The sequence below is a fragment of the Cherax quadricarinatus genome, chromosome 1, assembly GCF_038502225.1.
Source record: "Cherax quadricarinatus isolate ZL_2023a chromosome 1, ASM3850222v1, whole genome shotgun sequence".
Taxonomy (NCBI): domain Eukaryota; kingdom Metazoa; phylum Arthropoda; class Malacostraca; order Decapoda; family Parastacidae; genus Cherax; species Cherax quadricarinatus.
This window is the reverse complement of record NC_091292.1, coordinates 46,903,199-46,919,176: the sequence shown is the minus strand read 5'-3', so window position 1 is coordinate 46,919,176 and position 15,978 is coordinate 46,903,199. Positions and strand designations below refer to the sequence as shown.

Genomic DNA, 15,978 nt, shown 5'->3' with positions numbered 1-15,978 from the left:
CTGCTATGTAAACTAAATGATATTCAATTTTTTTATGTGTTCACATTCTCTCTGAATTCCACTGTTTCTGCTATGTAAACTTAATGATATTCAATATTTTATGTGTTCACATTCTCTCTGTAATTAGAAAACAGAAGAACTATATACAAAAGATGAGGTAATCAGTCCCTCAGCCTTGGAGGTGGTGTTTACAGCACCATGGTTGTAGAGATTCTGAAGCACAGGTAAGGAGACTGGCGCTTATATAGGCGTCAGTGAATAGGGACGTGTAGCAGACGAGGGCATAGTCACTGGTAGGCGGGCTTCTCCAGTGGAAGTAGGTCCTTCCCAAATTGATGGGCTAGTTGTAGAAGTCGTGACCTTCACCACGAGATCTTGTCTCAGACCGGGCCGCGGGGGCGTTGACCCCCGAAACTCTCTCCAGGGATACTTCAGGTAGGAGGTCCCTCACACCTAAGAGGTCCCTCTCACCTAGGAGGCCCCTCTCACTTAGAAGGTGCCTCTCACCTAGGAGGTCCCTCTCGCCTAGGAGGTTCCTCTCGCCACGAGGTCCCTCTCACCTAGGAGGTCCCTCTCACCTAAGAGGTCCTTCTCACCTAGGAGGTCCCTCTCACCTAAGAGGTCCTTCTCACCTAGGAGGTCCCTCTCACCTAAGAGGTCCTTCTCACCTAGGAGGTCCCTTTCATAAACAGGGAGTGTTTTAATTAATTAATAATAATATATTTATTTACTACAAGTACATGTACAAGGTATATAGTCCTAGCTGACATTAATGATATACTACTATATAGAAAGCCCCTTGTTATGCAGAGCATTTCGGGGAAATTGGGTCAGTTTTGTCCCAGGATGCGACCCACACCAGTCGACTAATACCGAGATACCCATTTTGCTGATGGGTAAACATAGACAACCGGTGTACAGAAACACGTCCAATGTTTCAACCCCTTTGCTGGGAATCGAACCAAAACCCTAACCGTATGAAGCGAGAGCTTTTGCCACCAGCCCACGGGGCAATAAGAAGGCCTTCTTATCAAAAAGGGCCAACGGTCAATCTGTGCTAGGACAGCGCAAGTACTCACACTTAGGAGCTTTCTCTCAGGAGGTAACATGAGAGAAATGGATGATGGTGGGTGTGTTCGGTTGTTGGTAGTGGAGATGGATGGTCAAGGGCTGAAAGGGTATGATAAAATAATGTGAGATGGGGATGGGAGGGTGGTAGGGTTGGTTATTACCCTTGACTTGGGGATGGTGAGATAGGGTGGGAGGAGGGTGAATGGTGTACGTTGGATGGAGGGAGGAGGTAAGAGACTAGAAGCAGCCGGCAACAACCACTCTCTCACCGGCGTCCACCCAGGAAGGACGACTCTTCCTGTTGCAATGTTGGCGAGTAACTCCCTGTTTGTGTGTGTGTTGACTCTGACTGCTGCTGTGAGCCATGGGTGAGTACATTATCCTGACACACACTTGTAATGCTCTTACTGTCGACCCTATTACTGTCCCATGGAGATCACATTTAATCTTAATATATATTTCATGATGAGGAGTTTTTAAAGAGTTGAATATTTCTTCCTCTATGGGATTTGTCTACAGAGAAGCAATGTTGCTTATCTTTAATGTAGGTGACCAGGAAATATCTAGTTAATCAGATTTTGGACTCTACAGTCATTAGGAAAAATTTTAATTTTTAATCTAGGTAGTCGCCTGATGAAGAGAGCATCGAGGGTAATAGTGTTCTGTAAATATCTTGAAATATCAGTGTCATCTCTGATAATTATTAGTCGAAGTGCTCATGATAATGATGAAGATCTCAGACAGTTACAGATATTTGAAGGTCAGCTACTCTCTTGTTTTTTTGTTTTTTTTTCTATATGAGGGTTTCCTTCAACCATACTGTACACACACACACACACACACACACACACACACACACACACACACATATATATATATATATATATATATATATATATATATATATATATATATATATATATATATATATATATATATATATATATATATATGCAAAACAACCACTGTGAAAGAATAGAGAAATTCCAAGCGCTTTCGTGACTACTCACATTATCAAGGAACAATGAAAGTAAAGCATCAAAGGAAGGTATATAAAGGGGTAGCCCACACCTCACTATCAGATCCCACAACACCTGACGCGAGACAGCAGGCCCGCCGGCCGAATTAGACAGGTCCTTCAAACAACCCACCAACAAACTATTCTACCGAAGAAATAAGAAATTTAAAAAATTATTATTTGTCCAATGTATTATTAAATTCTTCCCAAATTCTATTAATTATAAATGGATCTAATTTATATAAACCAAAGGAAATATTCATATTATTGTCAAAACTGCTATTTATGAAACAAGATTCAATTATATTCCTGTCGACCATGGACTTGCTTGATACTACTTTCTCAACTTTTTGAAAATCAATTGGATGGTTAAAATCTCTTACATGAATAAGTAGAGCATTGGAATCTTGTCCAGTTCTAATGCTATATTTATGTTGTTTTAATCTTAGTTCGAGATTTTTACCAGTTTGACCGTAATAAACTTTATCGCAAATTTTACAAGGAATCTTATAGACATCAGCATTTTGGGGGGAATTCTTTATCAAAATTTTATTTTACTATATCACGATTTTTTAATACAACTTTAATATTAAAAGTCTTAAGAAGAGAAGGCATATCAACCAAGTTTTCATGGTAAGGGAGAACCAACATATTTTTAGTTGAATAAGGCTGGTTGTCCCGTTTTGGGCTGTAAAAAGTATTTCTAGCAACTTTATAAGATTTATCAACTACATTTCTTGGGTATTTCAAATCATTACCTATTTCATAAATTTTGGATATTTCCTCATCTATGAACTCTGGACTACAAATTCGTAAAGCTCTCAAAAAAATTGATCTGATAGTGAGGTGTGGGCTACCCCTTTATATACCTTCCTTTGATGCTTTACTTTCATTGTTCCTTGATAATGTGAGTAGTCACGAAAGCGCTTGGAATTTCTCTATTCTTTCACAGTGGTTGTTTTGCATATTCTGAATCAACTGTTTACTCTGATCTTATATATATATATATATATATATATATATATATATATATATATATATATATATATATATATATATATATATATATATATATATATATATGCAAGGAATTCGCGAGAGTAGGCGAAATATACACAAACACTGATCTCTGGCTGAAGGAGACTCGAACCTACGAACCTTGGAACAAGGTGGACTCCAAGGTATTGGTCCAGTGTGGTGAGTTTTGTATAGCACTGCGTACCTTGTTCCAAGGTTCGTAGGTTCGAGTCTCCTTCAGTCATATATATATATATATATATATATATATATATATATATATATATATATATATATATATATATATATATATATATATATATATATATATATATGTAAGCATGTTCCTGTTGCCGAAATGAGAACTATTAGGAGGGAACCCCCAGAGTGAGGTCCACTCACAGCTTGAAGATGAGGAGTCTCCTGTTGAAGTTTGCTGTTCTGAGCGTGTTATTATGCACCTTTTCAGCAATGGAGGTCATCCCATGTGGACTGTAATTCAGTGAGTTTCGGAATTTTACAAGACGTATCACTTATGCATTTTTAATTTGCTTATTTCTTAGGAAAAATATGTTCTGATATGTAATACCTATAAGACACTAAAACATCATGGAATCTTAATTCAGAGGCCATGTCCACAGCCTTCTTCACTACTACTGACCCGTCTCTTGGGTATGACCTACTTCCACTGAGGAATCCCGCCTACAAATGACAATGCCTTCGTCTGCTACCCGACCCTTTCCATCTGACGCCAGTATATATGCACCAGCCTTCTTGCCTGTGCGCCAGTTGTTTCACTACTATGGTGCTCTTCACACCAACTCCAAGGCTCAGGGACTGATTAGCTCATCTTCTGTATATAGTTCTACTGTCTTCCCATTATGTCCTTGAATTTGTATTGATAAAGCCACTGGATGTCGAAATGTCTACAGTAAGGTCACCCAGATGTTGCACATATATCTGTTTTTCGTCATACGTTCTGATATAGTTTTTTAACCTACCCTAACTTAAACTTAAAGTAAAGAAAACAATGTAATTTTACAAGAAACCTTAAAAACTTAAGTAGATTAACTCATAAGGAAATTAGCCAAGAAAACTCTGGATAGATTGAAGGTTAGGTGAACGAGTCTTCAATCAACGGTGAATGAACCTCTTTTATACTGCCCACACTGGTACGACTCAAGGTGAAAATTATAAGTGTTGTAATATTTTATGCACTGTAAATTTACTCATCAATTTTTTTTTAAGATACTTGCATAAAAATTACTGGTTGGCATTTAAAGCACATAACAGTGTGTGTTCAGTGTCAGTATATGACTTTCATCTAAACATTTTATTTTAAAACGTAACTTTTCGTGTTGAAGAAGACACGTGTGCAACTCTATCATTATTGCCAAAACATTTCGTCTGCGTAGCAAGTTTTATTAAATACTGAGACGGCTTTTTATGATGAAGACAGTGGACGTTGAGAAAGAATTTCTAAGTGCTCATTCTGGTAACCTTGATGAGCTGAAACAAGGTATTACATTCAATATCCTTATGGAAGGTTTTCAGTCCCTTAGCTTGGCTTGGTGAAACTAAGGCACTAAACGCTTTCTATCATGGCTGACTCAAGTCAGTTTTACAGTACACCGTAAAATTACCTCTCCCCTTCTTACACTGTCTCCAGTATAAAAGTTGTCTCTGTTCAGCCTGCTGCACAGGCAAAACGTTTTGACAATAAACATACGCAAGTGTTGGACATGTGCCTTCTCTAGTAACTCTCCATTGTATATCATTAATGTATGATAAATTTTCATGTACTTAACATTAATTTAAAGGTAAATTGCATAGTCCGCTGGTGGACCACATGACTCGCAATAGACAGTTTTCAGGCTGAGATATATGGCTCATTGTTCAGTTTACAGTGAATAGATACTTATGAGTTAGTTGGCAGCAGCTATTTTTTGAAATCATGCTATGCATATATATAAAGGCAAGTTTTGCACGGTTCGTTAAAGTATAATGATAAAGGTGTATATGTATTTTGTACAGCAGCCGACTTGTTGTACACAACAACATACCACTTGTACACAGGAGCGGTCCAGCTGTACACGACAGTCTACCGGGTTGTAAACAGCAGCCTACTATTTGCACACGTAGTTTACTAGCGGTATGCGACATCTACCAGTTGTACACATCTACCTACCAGTTGTAATGTCAGCCTACCAGTTGTTCACGGTATCCTAACAATTGTACACGGCAACTTACTATTTGATTAGTCTTGGGGGTCATGGCTTCGCCATCTGGTATTAAGCCTCCTGGGTGACCATCTGGTATTAAGCCTCTTGGGTGACCATCTGCTTAGCCTGACTTCGCTGGCCGCACTTACTGGAAAGTAGATATCAAAGATCGGTAACTGAGGAAAATTATTTATTCTTTGAGGATTCTGTTACGTGCTCTCTTAAGGCCAATAATAGTCAACATGGTAATACATATATAATCAATGGGACAGTGATGAACAAAAATTTTGCCATAATTCTATGCCCAGAAATTGAGCGAAGATAATTTTTGGTACAATATTTCACACATGGGTTGGCTTAAAGATTTGATTGAAATTATATGAGTAGTGAAAGTTCTCTGAACATCATGTATTCAGTAGTTGTTAGTATAGTTAATAAATTGCAGTCTATAAAGTACAAGTGCCTTAAATGGTATCTACATTAGCTTGGTGTCATTTACTATAAAACTTCAGCTTACAGAGGCGATTGTTTTAACTGAAGTTGTAACAGTAACATTATTGTGTACCTTGAATTTAAGATCTTCCGACATGGCGACTTTTGGTCCATGGAAAATATCTTAGGCTTTATTGAGTTCTATGATTGTAGTTTACTTGACTTTTTTAGGCTGTATTTCTTAATTCTTTTCAAGAGCCGAGTAGCTAAAAACAAACCTTAGCGAGAGACTGTTATTTTCTGGGGCTACTGGAAGAAGTGCCTTACAAAAGCCTGGAGGATTTTTGTGTCCCAGATGAAAGCCACTAAAATAAATGCTCGTATTTTCTGAAAAGGAGGTTTCGGTGTTATAGCACTGGATAAGATTTTTTTTTATATTCATCTAGGTAGTGGTAGCGACCTAGGCAAAAATATTGGTGATCCATTATTGAAAATATGAAGTGTGTGTGTGTGTGTGTGTGTGTGTGTGTGTGTGTGTGTGTGTACTCACCTAGTTGTACTCACCTAGTTGAGGTTGCGGGGGTCGAGTCCGAGCTCCTGGCCCCGCCTCTTCACTGATCGCTACTAGGTCACTCTCCCTGAGCCGTGAGCTTTATCATACCTCTGCTTAAAGCTATGTATGGATCCTGCCTCCACTACATCGCTTCCCAAACTATTCCACTTACTGACTACTCTGTGGCTGAAGAAATACTTCCTAACATCCCTGTGATTCATCTGTGTCTTCAGCTTCCAACTGTGTCCCCTTGTTACTGTGTCCAATCTCTGGAACATCCTGTCTTTGTCCACCTTGTCAATTCCTCTCAGTATTTTGTATGTCTTTATCATGTCCCCCCTATCTCTCCTGTCCTCCAGTGTCGTCAGGTTGATTTCCCTTAACCTCTCCTCGTAGGACATACCTCTTAGCTCTGGGACTAGTCTTGTTGCAAACCTTTGCACTTTCTCTAGTTTCTTCACGTGCTTGGCTAGGTGTGGGTTCCAAACTGGTGCCGCATACTCCAATATGGGCCTAACATACACGGTGTACAGGGTCCTGAATGATTCCTTATTAAGATGTCGGAATGCTGTTCTGAGGTTTGCTAGGCGCCCATATGCTGCAGCAGTTATTTGGTTGATGTGCGCTTCAGGAGATGTGCCTGGTGTTATACTCACCCCAAGAACTTTTTCCTTGAGTGAGGTTTGTAGTCTCTGACCCCCTAGACTGTACTCCGTCTGCGGCCTTCTTTGCCCTTCCCCAATCTTCATGACTTTGCACTTGGTGGGATTGAACTCCAGGAGCAATTGCTGGACCAGGTCTGCAGCCTGTCCAGATCCCTTTGTAGTTCTGCCTGGTCTTCGATCGAGTGAATTCTTCTCATCAACTTCACGTCATCTGCAAACAGGGACACCTCAGAGTCTATTCCTTCCGTCATGTCGTTCACAAATACCAGAAACAGCACTGGTCCTAGGACTGACCCCTGCGGGACCCCGCTGGTCACAGGTGCCCACTCTGACACCTCGCCACGTACCATGACTCGCTGCTGTCTTCCTGACAAGTGTGTGTGTGTGTGTGTGTGTGTGTGTGTGTGTGTGTGTGTGTGTGTGTGTGTGTGGGTGGGTGGGTGGGTGGGTGTGTGTGTGTGTGTACTCACCTCACCTAATTGAGGTTGCAAGGGTCGGGTCCAAGCTCCTGGCGCCGCCTCTTCAACTGGCCGCTACTCAGTCACTCTTCCCGCTCCGTGAGCTTTATCATACCTCTTCTTAAAGCTATGTATGGATCCTGCCTCCACTACATCACTACCCAGGCTATTCCACTTCCTGATAACTCTGTGACAAGAAATACATATTAACATCCCTGTGATTCATCTGAGTCTTCAACTTGTTACTGTGACTCCTTGTTTCTGAGTCCCATCTCTAGAACATTCTGTCTCTGTCCACCTTGTCAATTCCTCTCAGTATCTTATATGTCGTTATCATGTTCTCCCTGTTTCTCCTGTACTCAAGTGTAGTCAGGTCGATTTCCCTTAACCTCTCCTCGTAGGACATACCTTAGCTCTGGGACTAGTCTTGTTGCAAACCTTTGCACTTTCTCTAGTTTCTATATGTGCTTGGCTAGGTGTAGGTTCCAAACTGGTGTCGCATACTCCAATATAGGCCTAACGTATACTGTGTACAGGGACCTGTAGCAGTTATTTGGTTGATGTGGGCCTCAGGATAAGTGCCATGTGTTATACTCACCAAAAGATCTTTTTCTTTGAGTGAGGTTTGTAGTCTCTGGCCCCCTAGACTGTACTCCGTCTGCGGTCTTCTTTGCCTTTCCCCAATCTTCATGACTTTGCACTTGGTGGGGTTGAACTCCAGAAGCCAATTGCTGGACCAGGTCTGCAGCCTGTCCAGATCCCTTCGTAGTTCTGCATGGTGCTCGTCCGACTGAATTCTTCTCATCAACTTCACATTGTCTGCAAACAGGGACTCCTCGGAGACTATTCCTTCCGTCATGTCGTTCACAAATACCAGAAACAGTACCGGTACTGTGGAACCCCACTCGTCACAGCTGCTCACTCTGACACCTAGCCGCGTACCATGACTCGCTGCTGTCTTCCTGACAGGTATTCCCTGATCCACTGTAGTTTATTCCCTGTTATCCCTGCTGGTCCTCCAGTTTTTCCAATAATCTCTAGTGTGGAACTGTGTCAAACGCCATCTTACAGTCCAAGAAAATACAATCTACCCAACCCTCTCTCTCTTGTCTTACTGCTGTCACCCTGTCATCGAACTCCAGTAGGTTTGTGACACAGGATTTCCCATCCCTGAAATCGCGCTGGCTGATGTTGATAAGCTCATTTCTTTCCTGGTGTTCCACCACTCTTCTCCTGATAATCTTCTCCGTGACTTTGCATACTATACATGTCAGTGACACTGGTCTGTAATTTAGTACTTCTTGTCTGTCTCCTTTTTTAAAAATTGGGACTACATTTGCTGTCTTCCATGGCTCAGGTAATCTCCCTGTTTCGATAGATGTGTTGAATATTTTTCTTAGGGGTACACACAGCACCTCTTCACCCTCTCTCTGGACCCATGGAGAGACATTATTCGGCCCCATCGCCTTCGAGGTGTCTTGCTCACTCACCAGCCTCTTTACTTCTTCCTCGATTGTATGTATTGTGTCCATTACTTTGCGGTGTACCTCACCTCTCCGTCTTTCTGGAGTCCCTTCTGTCTCCTCTGTGAACCCTTCTTTGAATCTCATGTTGAGTTCCTCACATACTTCTCGGTCGTTTCTGGTGATCTCTCCTCCTTCCTTCCTTAGCCTGATTACCTGGTCTTTGACTGTTGTTTTCCTCCTGTTTCATTTTCATATTGTCGTTGTGTGTGTGTGTGTGCGTGTGTGTGTGTGTGGGTACTCACCTATTTGTACTCCCCTATTTGTGGTTGCAGGGGTCGAGTCACAGCTCCTGGCCCAGCCTCTTCGCTGATTGCTACTAGGTCCTCTCTCTCCCTGCCCCATGAGCTCTATCATACCTCGCCTTAAAACTATGTATGGTTCCCGCCTCCACTACGTCACTTTCTAGGCTATTCCATAGCCTGACTACTCTATGACTGAAGAAATACTTCCTAACATCCCTTTGATTCATCTGAGTCTTCAACTTCCAATTGTGACCTCTTGTGTCTGTGTCCCTTCTCTGGAACATCCCGTCTTTGTCCACCTTGTCTATTCCGTGCAGTATTTTATATGTCGTTATCATGTCTCCCCTGACCCTCCTGTCCTCCAGTGTCGTCAGGCCGATTTCCCTCAACCTTTCTTCGTAGGACAATCCCCGTAGCTCTGGGACTAGTCTTGTTGCAAACCTTTGCACTTTCTCTAATTTCTTGACGTGCTTGACTAGGTGTGGATTCCAAACTGGTGCTGCATACTCCAGTATGGGCCTGACGTAAATGGTATACAGAGTCTTAAACGAATCCTTACTGAGGTATCGGAACGCTATCCGTAGGTTTGCCAGGCGCCCGTATGCTGCAGCAGTTATCTGATTGATGTGCGCCTCAGGAGATATGCTCGGTGTTATACTCACCCCCAGATCTTTTTCCTTGAGTGAGGTTTGTAGTGTTTGGCCATCCAAACTATATTGTGTCTGCGGTCTTCTTTGCCCTTCCCCAATCTTCATGACTTTGCATTTGGCAGGGTTAAATTCAAGGAGCCAGTTGCTGGACCAGGCTTGTAGCCTGTCCAGGTCTCTTTGTAGTCCTGCCTGATCCTCATCCGATTTGATTCTTCTCATTAACTTCGCATCATCTGCAAACAAGGACACTTCTGAGTCTATCCCTTCTGTTATGTCGTTCACATATATCAAGAACAGCACAGGTCCTAGGACTGACCCGTGTGGAACCCCGCTCGTCACAGGCGCCCACTCTGACACCTCGTCGCGTACCATGACTCGTTGTTGCCTCCCTGTCAGATATTCTCTGATCCATTGCAGTGCCTTTCCTGTTATGTGTGCCTGATCCTCTAGCTTTTGCAGTAACCTCTTGTGAGGAACTGTGTCGAAGGCCTTCTTGCAGTCCAAAAATATGCAGTCGATCCACCCCTCTCTGTCTTGTCTTACTTCTGTCACCTTGTCATAAAACTCTAGTAGGTTTGTGACACAGGATTTTCCTTCCCTGAAACCGTGCTGGTTGTCAATTATACACTTGTTTCTTTCCAGGTGCCCCACCACTCTCCTCCTGATGATCTTCTCCATGACCTTGCATACTATACACGTTAGTGACACAGGTCTGTAGTTTAGTGCCTCATGTCTGTCTCCCTTTTTAAAAATTGGGACTACATTTGCCATTTTCCATACCTCAGGGAGTTGCCCAGTTTCAAATGATGTGTTGAAGATCTTTGTTAATGGCTCACACAATATCTCTGCTCCCTCTTTAAGGACCCATGGAGAGATGCTGTCTGGTCCCACCGCCTTTGAGGTGTCAAGTTCGCATAGCAGCTTCTTCACCTCCTCCTTGGTTATATGTACCTCATCCAGCACTTGCTGGTGTGCCCCCCTGTTCTGATTTCCTGGAGTCCTACTGGTTTCCACTGTAAATACCTCTTTAAATTTTGTGTTGAGCTCCTGACATACCTCTTGGTCGTTTCTTGTGAATTCCCCATCACCCTTCCTCAGTCTGATTACCTGGTCCTTGACTGTTGTTTTCCTCCTGATGTGGCTGTACAACAGCTTCGGGTCAGTCTTTACTTTTGATGCTATGTCATTTTCATATTGTCTCTGAGTCTCCCTTCTTATCTGTGCATATTCGTTTCTGGCTCTTCGGCTGATTTCTTTATTTTCCTGAGTTCTCTGTCTTCTGTACCTTTTCCATTCTCTAGTACACCTAGTTTTTGCCTCCCTACACCTTTAGGTGAACCAAGGACTCGTTCTGTTCTTCCCATTATTTCTGTTTCCCTTGGGAACAAACCTCTCCTCTGCCTCCTTGCATTTTATTGCCACATAGTCCATCATTTCTTGTACTGGTTTTCCTGTCAGTTCCCTCTCCCACTGAATGTCTTGAAGGAAGTTCCTCATGCCTGAGTAGTTCCCCCTTTTGTAGTTTGGTTGTTCCCAGCCTATTCCTGCTACTCTCTCCACTTGGAGCTCAACTATGTAGTCGAAGCACAGAACCACATGATTACTAGCTCCCATGGGCCTTTCATACATGATACCCTCGATGTCCGAACTACTCATGGTGAATACAAGCTCCAGCCTTGCTGGTTCATCCTCTCCTCTCTCTCTGGTAGTGTCTCTAACGTGTTGATGCGTTAGGTTTTCCAGTACCACATCCATCATCTTGGCTCTCCATGTTTCGGGACCCCCATGGGGCTCCAGGTTTTCCCAGTCAATCTCCTTGTGATTGAAATCTCCCATAACTAGTAACTTTGCTCCCCCCATGTGTGCTCTCCTGGCCACCTCGGCTAGTGTGTCGATCATAGCTCTGTTGCTCTCATCGTATTCTTCTCTTGGCCTCCTGCAGTTCTGTGGTGGGTTGTACATTACTGCAATTATCACCTTGTGTCCCTCAGACTGGATTGTTCCTACTAAGTAGTCCCTTTCGCCCGTGCCATCTGTTCCTTCCATTTTCTCAAAACCCCACTGGTTTTTAATGAGCAATGCAACTCCTCCTTCCCCTCTCCTCCCTCTGTCTTTCCTGAGAATTTGATATCCGGATGGAATGATTGAATCTGTTATTATTCTGGTGAGTTTTGTTTCTGTGAGTGCTATTATGTCTGGGGATGTCTCTTTGATTCTTTCGTGCCACTCCTCATACTTGTTTGTTATTCCATCTGCATTTGTATACCGCACCTTCAACTTCTTTTCTAAGACAGTGGTCTGGGAGGTATATTGGGGTTGGGGAAGTGGGAGACCTGGTAAGGAACTATGGGTTGTTGCTGTGGGGGTGGAGTGTGTAATGTAGTGGGTGGGGGCATTGGATGTGGCATGGGTGTTTTGATTTAGAGTGTTTGGTTGCACTGGGGTTGACCTGGTTGGGAGGCTTCTATAGGAAGTTGAGAGGGAGGCTGTATTTGATCTTCTTCCTGGGTCTGGGATCTAGTGTCTGTGTGTGTGTGTGTGTGTGTGTGTGTGTGTGTGTGTGTGTGTGTGTGTGTGTGTGTGTGCGTGTGTGTCTGTGTGTGTGTGTGTGTGTGTGTGTGTGTGTGTGTGTGTGTGTGTGTGTGTGTACTCACCTAATTGTGTTTGCAGGGGCCAAGACTCAGCTCCTGGCCCCGCCTCTTCACCAACCGCTACTAGGTCCTCTCTTCCCCTGCTCCATGAGCTTTATCATACCTCGTCTTAAAACTATGTATAGTTCCTGCCCCCACGACATCGCTTGCCAGACTATTCCACTTCCTAACTACTCTATGACTGAAGAAATACTTCCTAACATCCCTTTGACTCATCTGAGTCTTCAGCTTCCAATTGTGACCCCTTGTTTCTGCGTCCCATCTCTGGAACATCTTGTCTCTGTCCACCTTGTCTATTCCACGCAGTACTTTGTATGTCGTTATCATGTCTCCCCTGACCCTCCTGTCCTCCAGTGTTGTCAGACCGATTTCCCTTAACCTTTTTTCATAGGACATTCCCCTTAGCTCTGGAACTAGCCTTGTTGCAAACCTTTGCACTTTTTCTAAATTCTTGGCGTGTTTGACCAGGTGTGGGTTCCAAACTGGTGCTGCGTACTCCAGTATGGGCCTGACGTACACAGTGTATAAAGTCTTGAACGATTCCTTACTGAGGTACCGGAACGCTATTCTCAGGTTTGCCAAGCGCCCATATACCGCAGCACTTATCTGGTTAATGTGTGCTTCTGGCGATGTACTCGGTATTATACTCACTCCTAGGTCTTTCTCCTTGAGAGAGGTTTGCAGCCTTTGGGCACCTAGCCTATACTCTGTCTGCAGTCTTCTTTGCCCTCCTCCGATCTTCATGACTTTGCATTTGGCTGGGTTAAATTATAGGAGCCAGGTTCTGGACCACACATCCAACCTGTCCAGGTCTCTTTGTAGACCTGTCTGATCCACGTCTGATTTAATTCTCCTCATTAACTTCACGTCATCTGCAAACAGGGACACTTCTGAGTCTATCCCTTCCGTCATGTCGTTCACATATACCAAGAATAGCACTGGTCCCAGGACTGACCCCTGTGGGACCCCGCTCGTCACCGGCACTCACTGTGATACCTCATCACGGACCATGACTCGCTGTTGCCTCCCTGTTAGGTATTCCCTGATCCATTGCAGTGCCCCTTCTGTTATACGTGCCTGTTCCTCTAGCTTCTGTACTAATCTCTTGTGGGGAACTGTGTCGAAGGCCTTCTTGCAGTCCAAGAAAATGCAATCAACCCACCCCTCCCTCTCATTTCTTACTTCAGTTACCTTGTCGTAAAACTCTAGTAGGTTTGTGACACAGGATTTGCCTTCCATGAATCCGTGCTGGCTGTCGTTCATAATCTTGTTCTGCTCTAGGTGCTCCACCACTCTCCTCCTGATAATCTTTTCCAAGACTTTGCATACTATACATGTCAGTGGCACTGGTCTATAATTTAGTGCTTCATTTCTGTCTCCCTTCTTAAAGATGGAGACTACATTTGCCTTCTTCCATACTTCAGGTAGTTGCCCAGTTTCAAGGGAAGTGTTGAAGATTTTGGTTAGTGGCACACGTAGTGTCCCTGCTCCCTCTCTAAGGACCCACGGAGAGATGCTGTCCGGTCCCACCGCCTTTGAGGTATCAAGGTCACTTAGGAGCTTCTCCACCTCCTCCTCAGTTGTGTGTATTTCATCCAACACTTGTTGGTATATACCTTGTTGCTGTATGCCACTGTTTTGTCTTCCCATTGTCCCTTCAGTCTCCGCTGTAAATACTTCCTGAAATCTCATGTTGAGCTCCTCACATACTTCCTGGTGGTTTCTTGTGAGCTCCCCACCTTCTTTCCTCAGCCTGATTACCTGATTCTTGACTGTTGTCTTCCTCCTGATGTGGATCAGACTTGACTTCGATGTTATGTCATTTTCATACTGTCGCTGCGCCTCCCTTCTCATCTGTGCATACTCGTTTCTGGCTCGTCGACTAATCTCTTTATTCTCCTGAGTCCTCCGCCTTCTGTACTTTTTCCATTCTCTAGAGCACTTAGTTTTTGCCTCCCTGCACCTTCGGGTAAACCAAGGGCTCGTTCTGTCCTTCCCATTATTTCTGTTACCCCTTGGGAACAAACCTTTCCTCTGCCTCCTTGCATTTTGTTGTTACAAAGTCCATCATTTCGTTTACTGATTTTCCTACCAACTCCTGTTCCCACTGAACCTCCTGCAGGACGGTCCTCATTCCTGTGTAGTCCCCCATTTTATAGTTTAGCTTTTCCTTTTCTACTCCTGTTATCCTTTCCACTTTTGGCTCCACGATGTATTCAAAGCTCATAACTACGTGGTCACTAGCTCCAAGGAGCTTTTCATATGTGATGTGATCAATGTCTGAGTTACTCAGGGTGAACACGAGGTCCAGTCTTGCTGGTTCATCCTCCCCTGTCTCTCTCTGGTAGTATCCCTAACATGTTGCTGCATGAGATTTGCCAGCACCACATCCATCATCTTGGCTCTCCATGTTTCGGGACCCCCCATATGTGTAATGTAAGGTGCTGGAGTGACACAGGAAAGTAATGTAACTAGCTGGAGTGAGACAAGAGAGTAATGTAAGGTGCTAGAGTGAGACAAGAGAGTAATGTGAGGTGCTGGAGTGAGACAAGAAAGTAATGTAAGGTGTTGCAGTGAGACAAGAGATTAATGTAAGGTGCTAAAGTGAGACAAAAGAGTAATGGAAGGTGCTGGAGTGAGACAGGAGAGAAATGTAAGGGGCTAGAGTGAGGCAAGAGAGAAATGTAAGGTGCTAGAGTGAGGCAAGAGAGTAATGTAAGGTGCTAGAGTGAGACAAGAGAGTAATGTAAGGTGCTAGAGTGAGGCAAGAGAGTAATGTAAGGTGCTAGAGTGAGGCAAGAGAGAAATGTAAGGTGCTAGAGTGAGACAAGAGAGTAATGTAAGGTGCTAGAGTGAGGCAAGAGTGTATTGTAAGGTGCTAGAGCAAGACAAGAGAGTAATTTTAAGGTGTTGGAGCGAGTCAAGAGAGTAATGTAAGGTGCTAGAGTGAGACAAGAGAGTAATGTAAGGTGCTAGAGTAAGACAAGAGAGTAATGTAAGGTGCTAGAGTAAGACAAGAGAGTAATGTAAGGTGTTGTAGCGAGAAAAGACAGACGCAGAAATTTCGATTAAAATTATGATATATTCATGTCAGAAAAAATTTCAAACTGCTGTGAAACCTCGAATTTTGCAACATAATCATGTTTTAACATTTTATCTGTATATTGTTATATTTTACATACTGTAAAAAAAATATTTAAAATATTACAAGGTGCAACATTGTGATTTGAGAGTAATGATATGATCAGGAGTGAGACAAGACAGTATACAAGGTGCAGGAGTGAGACAAGACAGTATACAAGGTGCAGGAGTGAGACAAGACAGTATACAAGGTGCAGGAGTGAGACAAGACAGTATACAAGGTGCAGGAGTGAGACAAGACAGTATACAAGGTGCAGGAGTGAGACAAGACGGTATACAAGGTGCAGGAGTGAGACAAGACAGTATACAAGGTGCAGGAGTGAGACAAGACA

At 43.3% G+C, this 15,978-nt stretch overlaps 1 protein-coding gene across 1 annotated transcript in view; it reads left to right on the top strand.

Annotated features, from left to right (window-relative positions):
• The first annotated feature begins 1,275 nt into the window (after positions 1-1,275).
• Positions 1,276-15,978, top strand: part of LOC128685334 (pregnancy zone protein) — a 446,170-nt gene continuing 431,467 nt past the window's right edge. The window contains 1 exon segment of the mRNA XM_070082123.1: positions 1,276-1,439. Within this exon segment, the coding sequence (XP_069938224.1) occupies positions 1,288-1,439 (152 nt within the window). The 5' untranslated portion in view covers positions 1,276-1,287.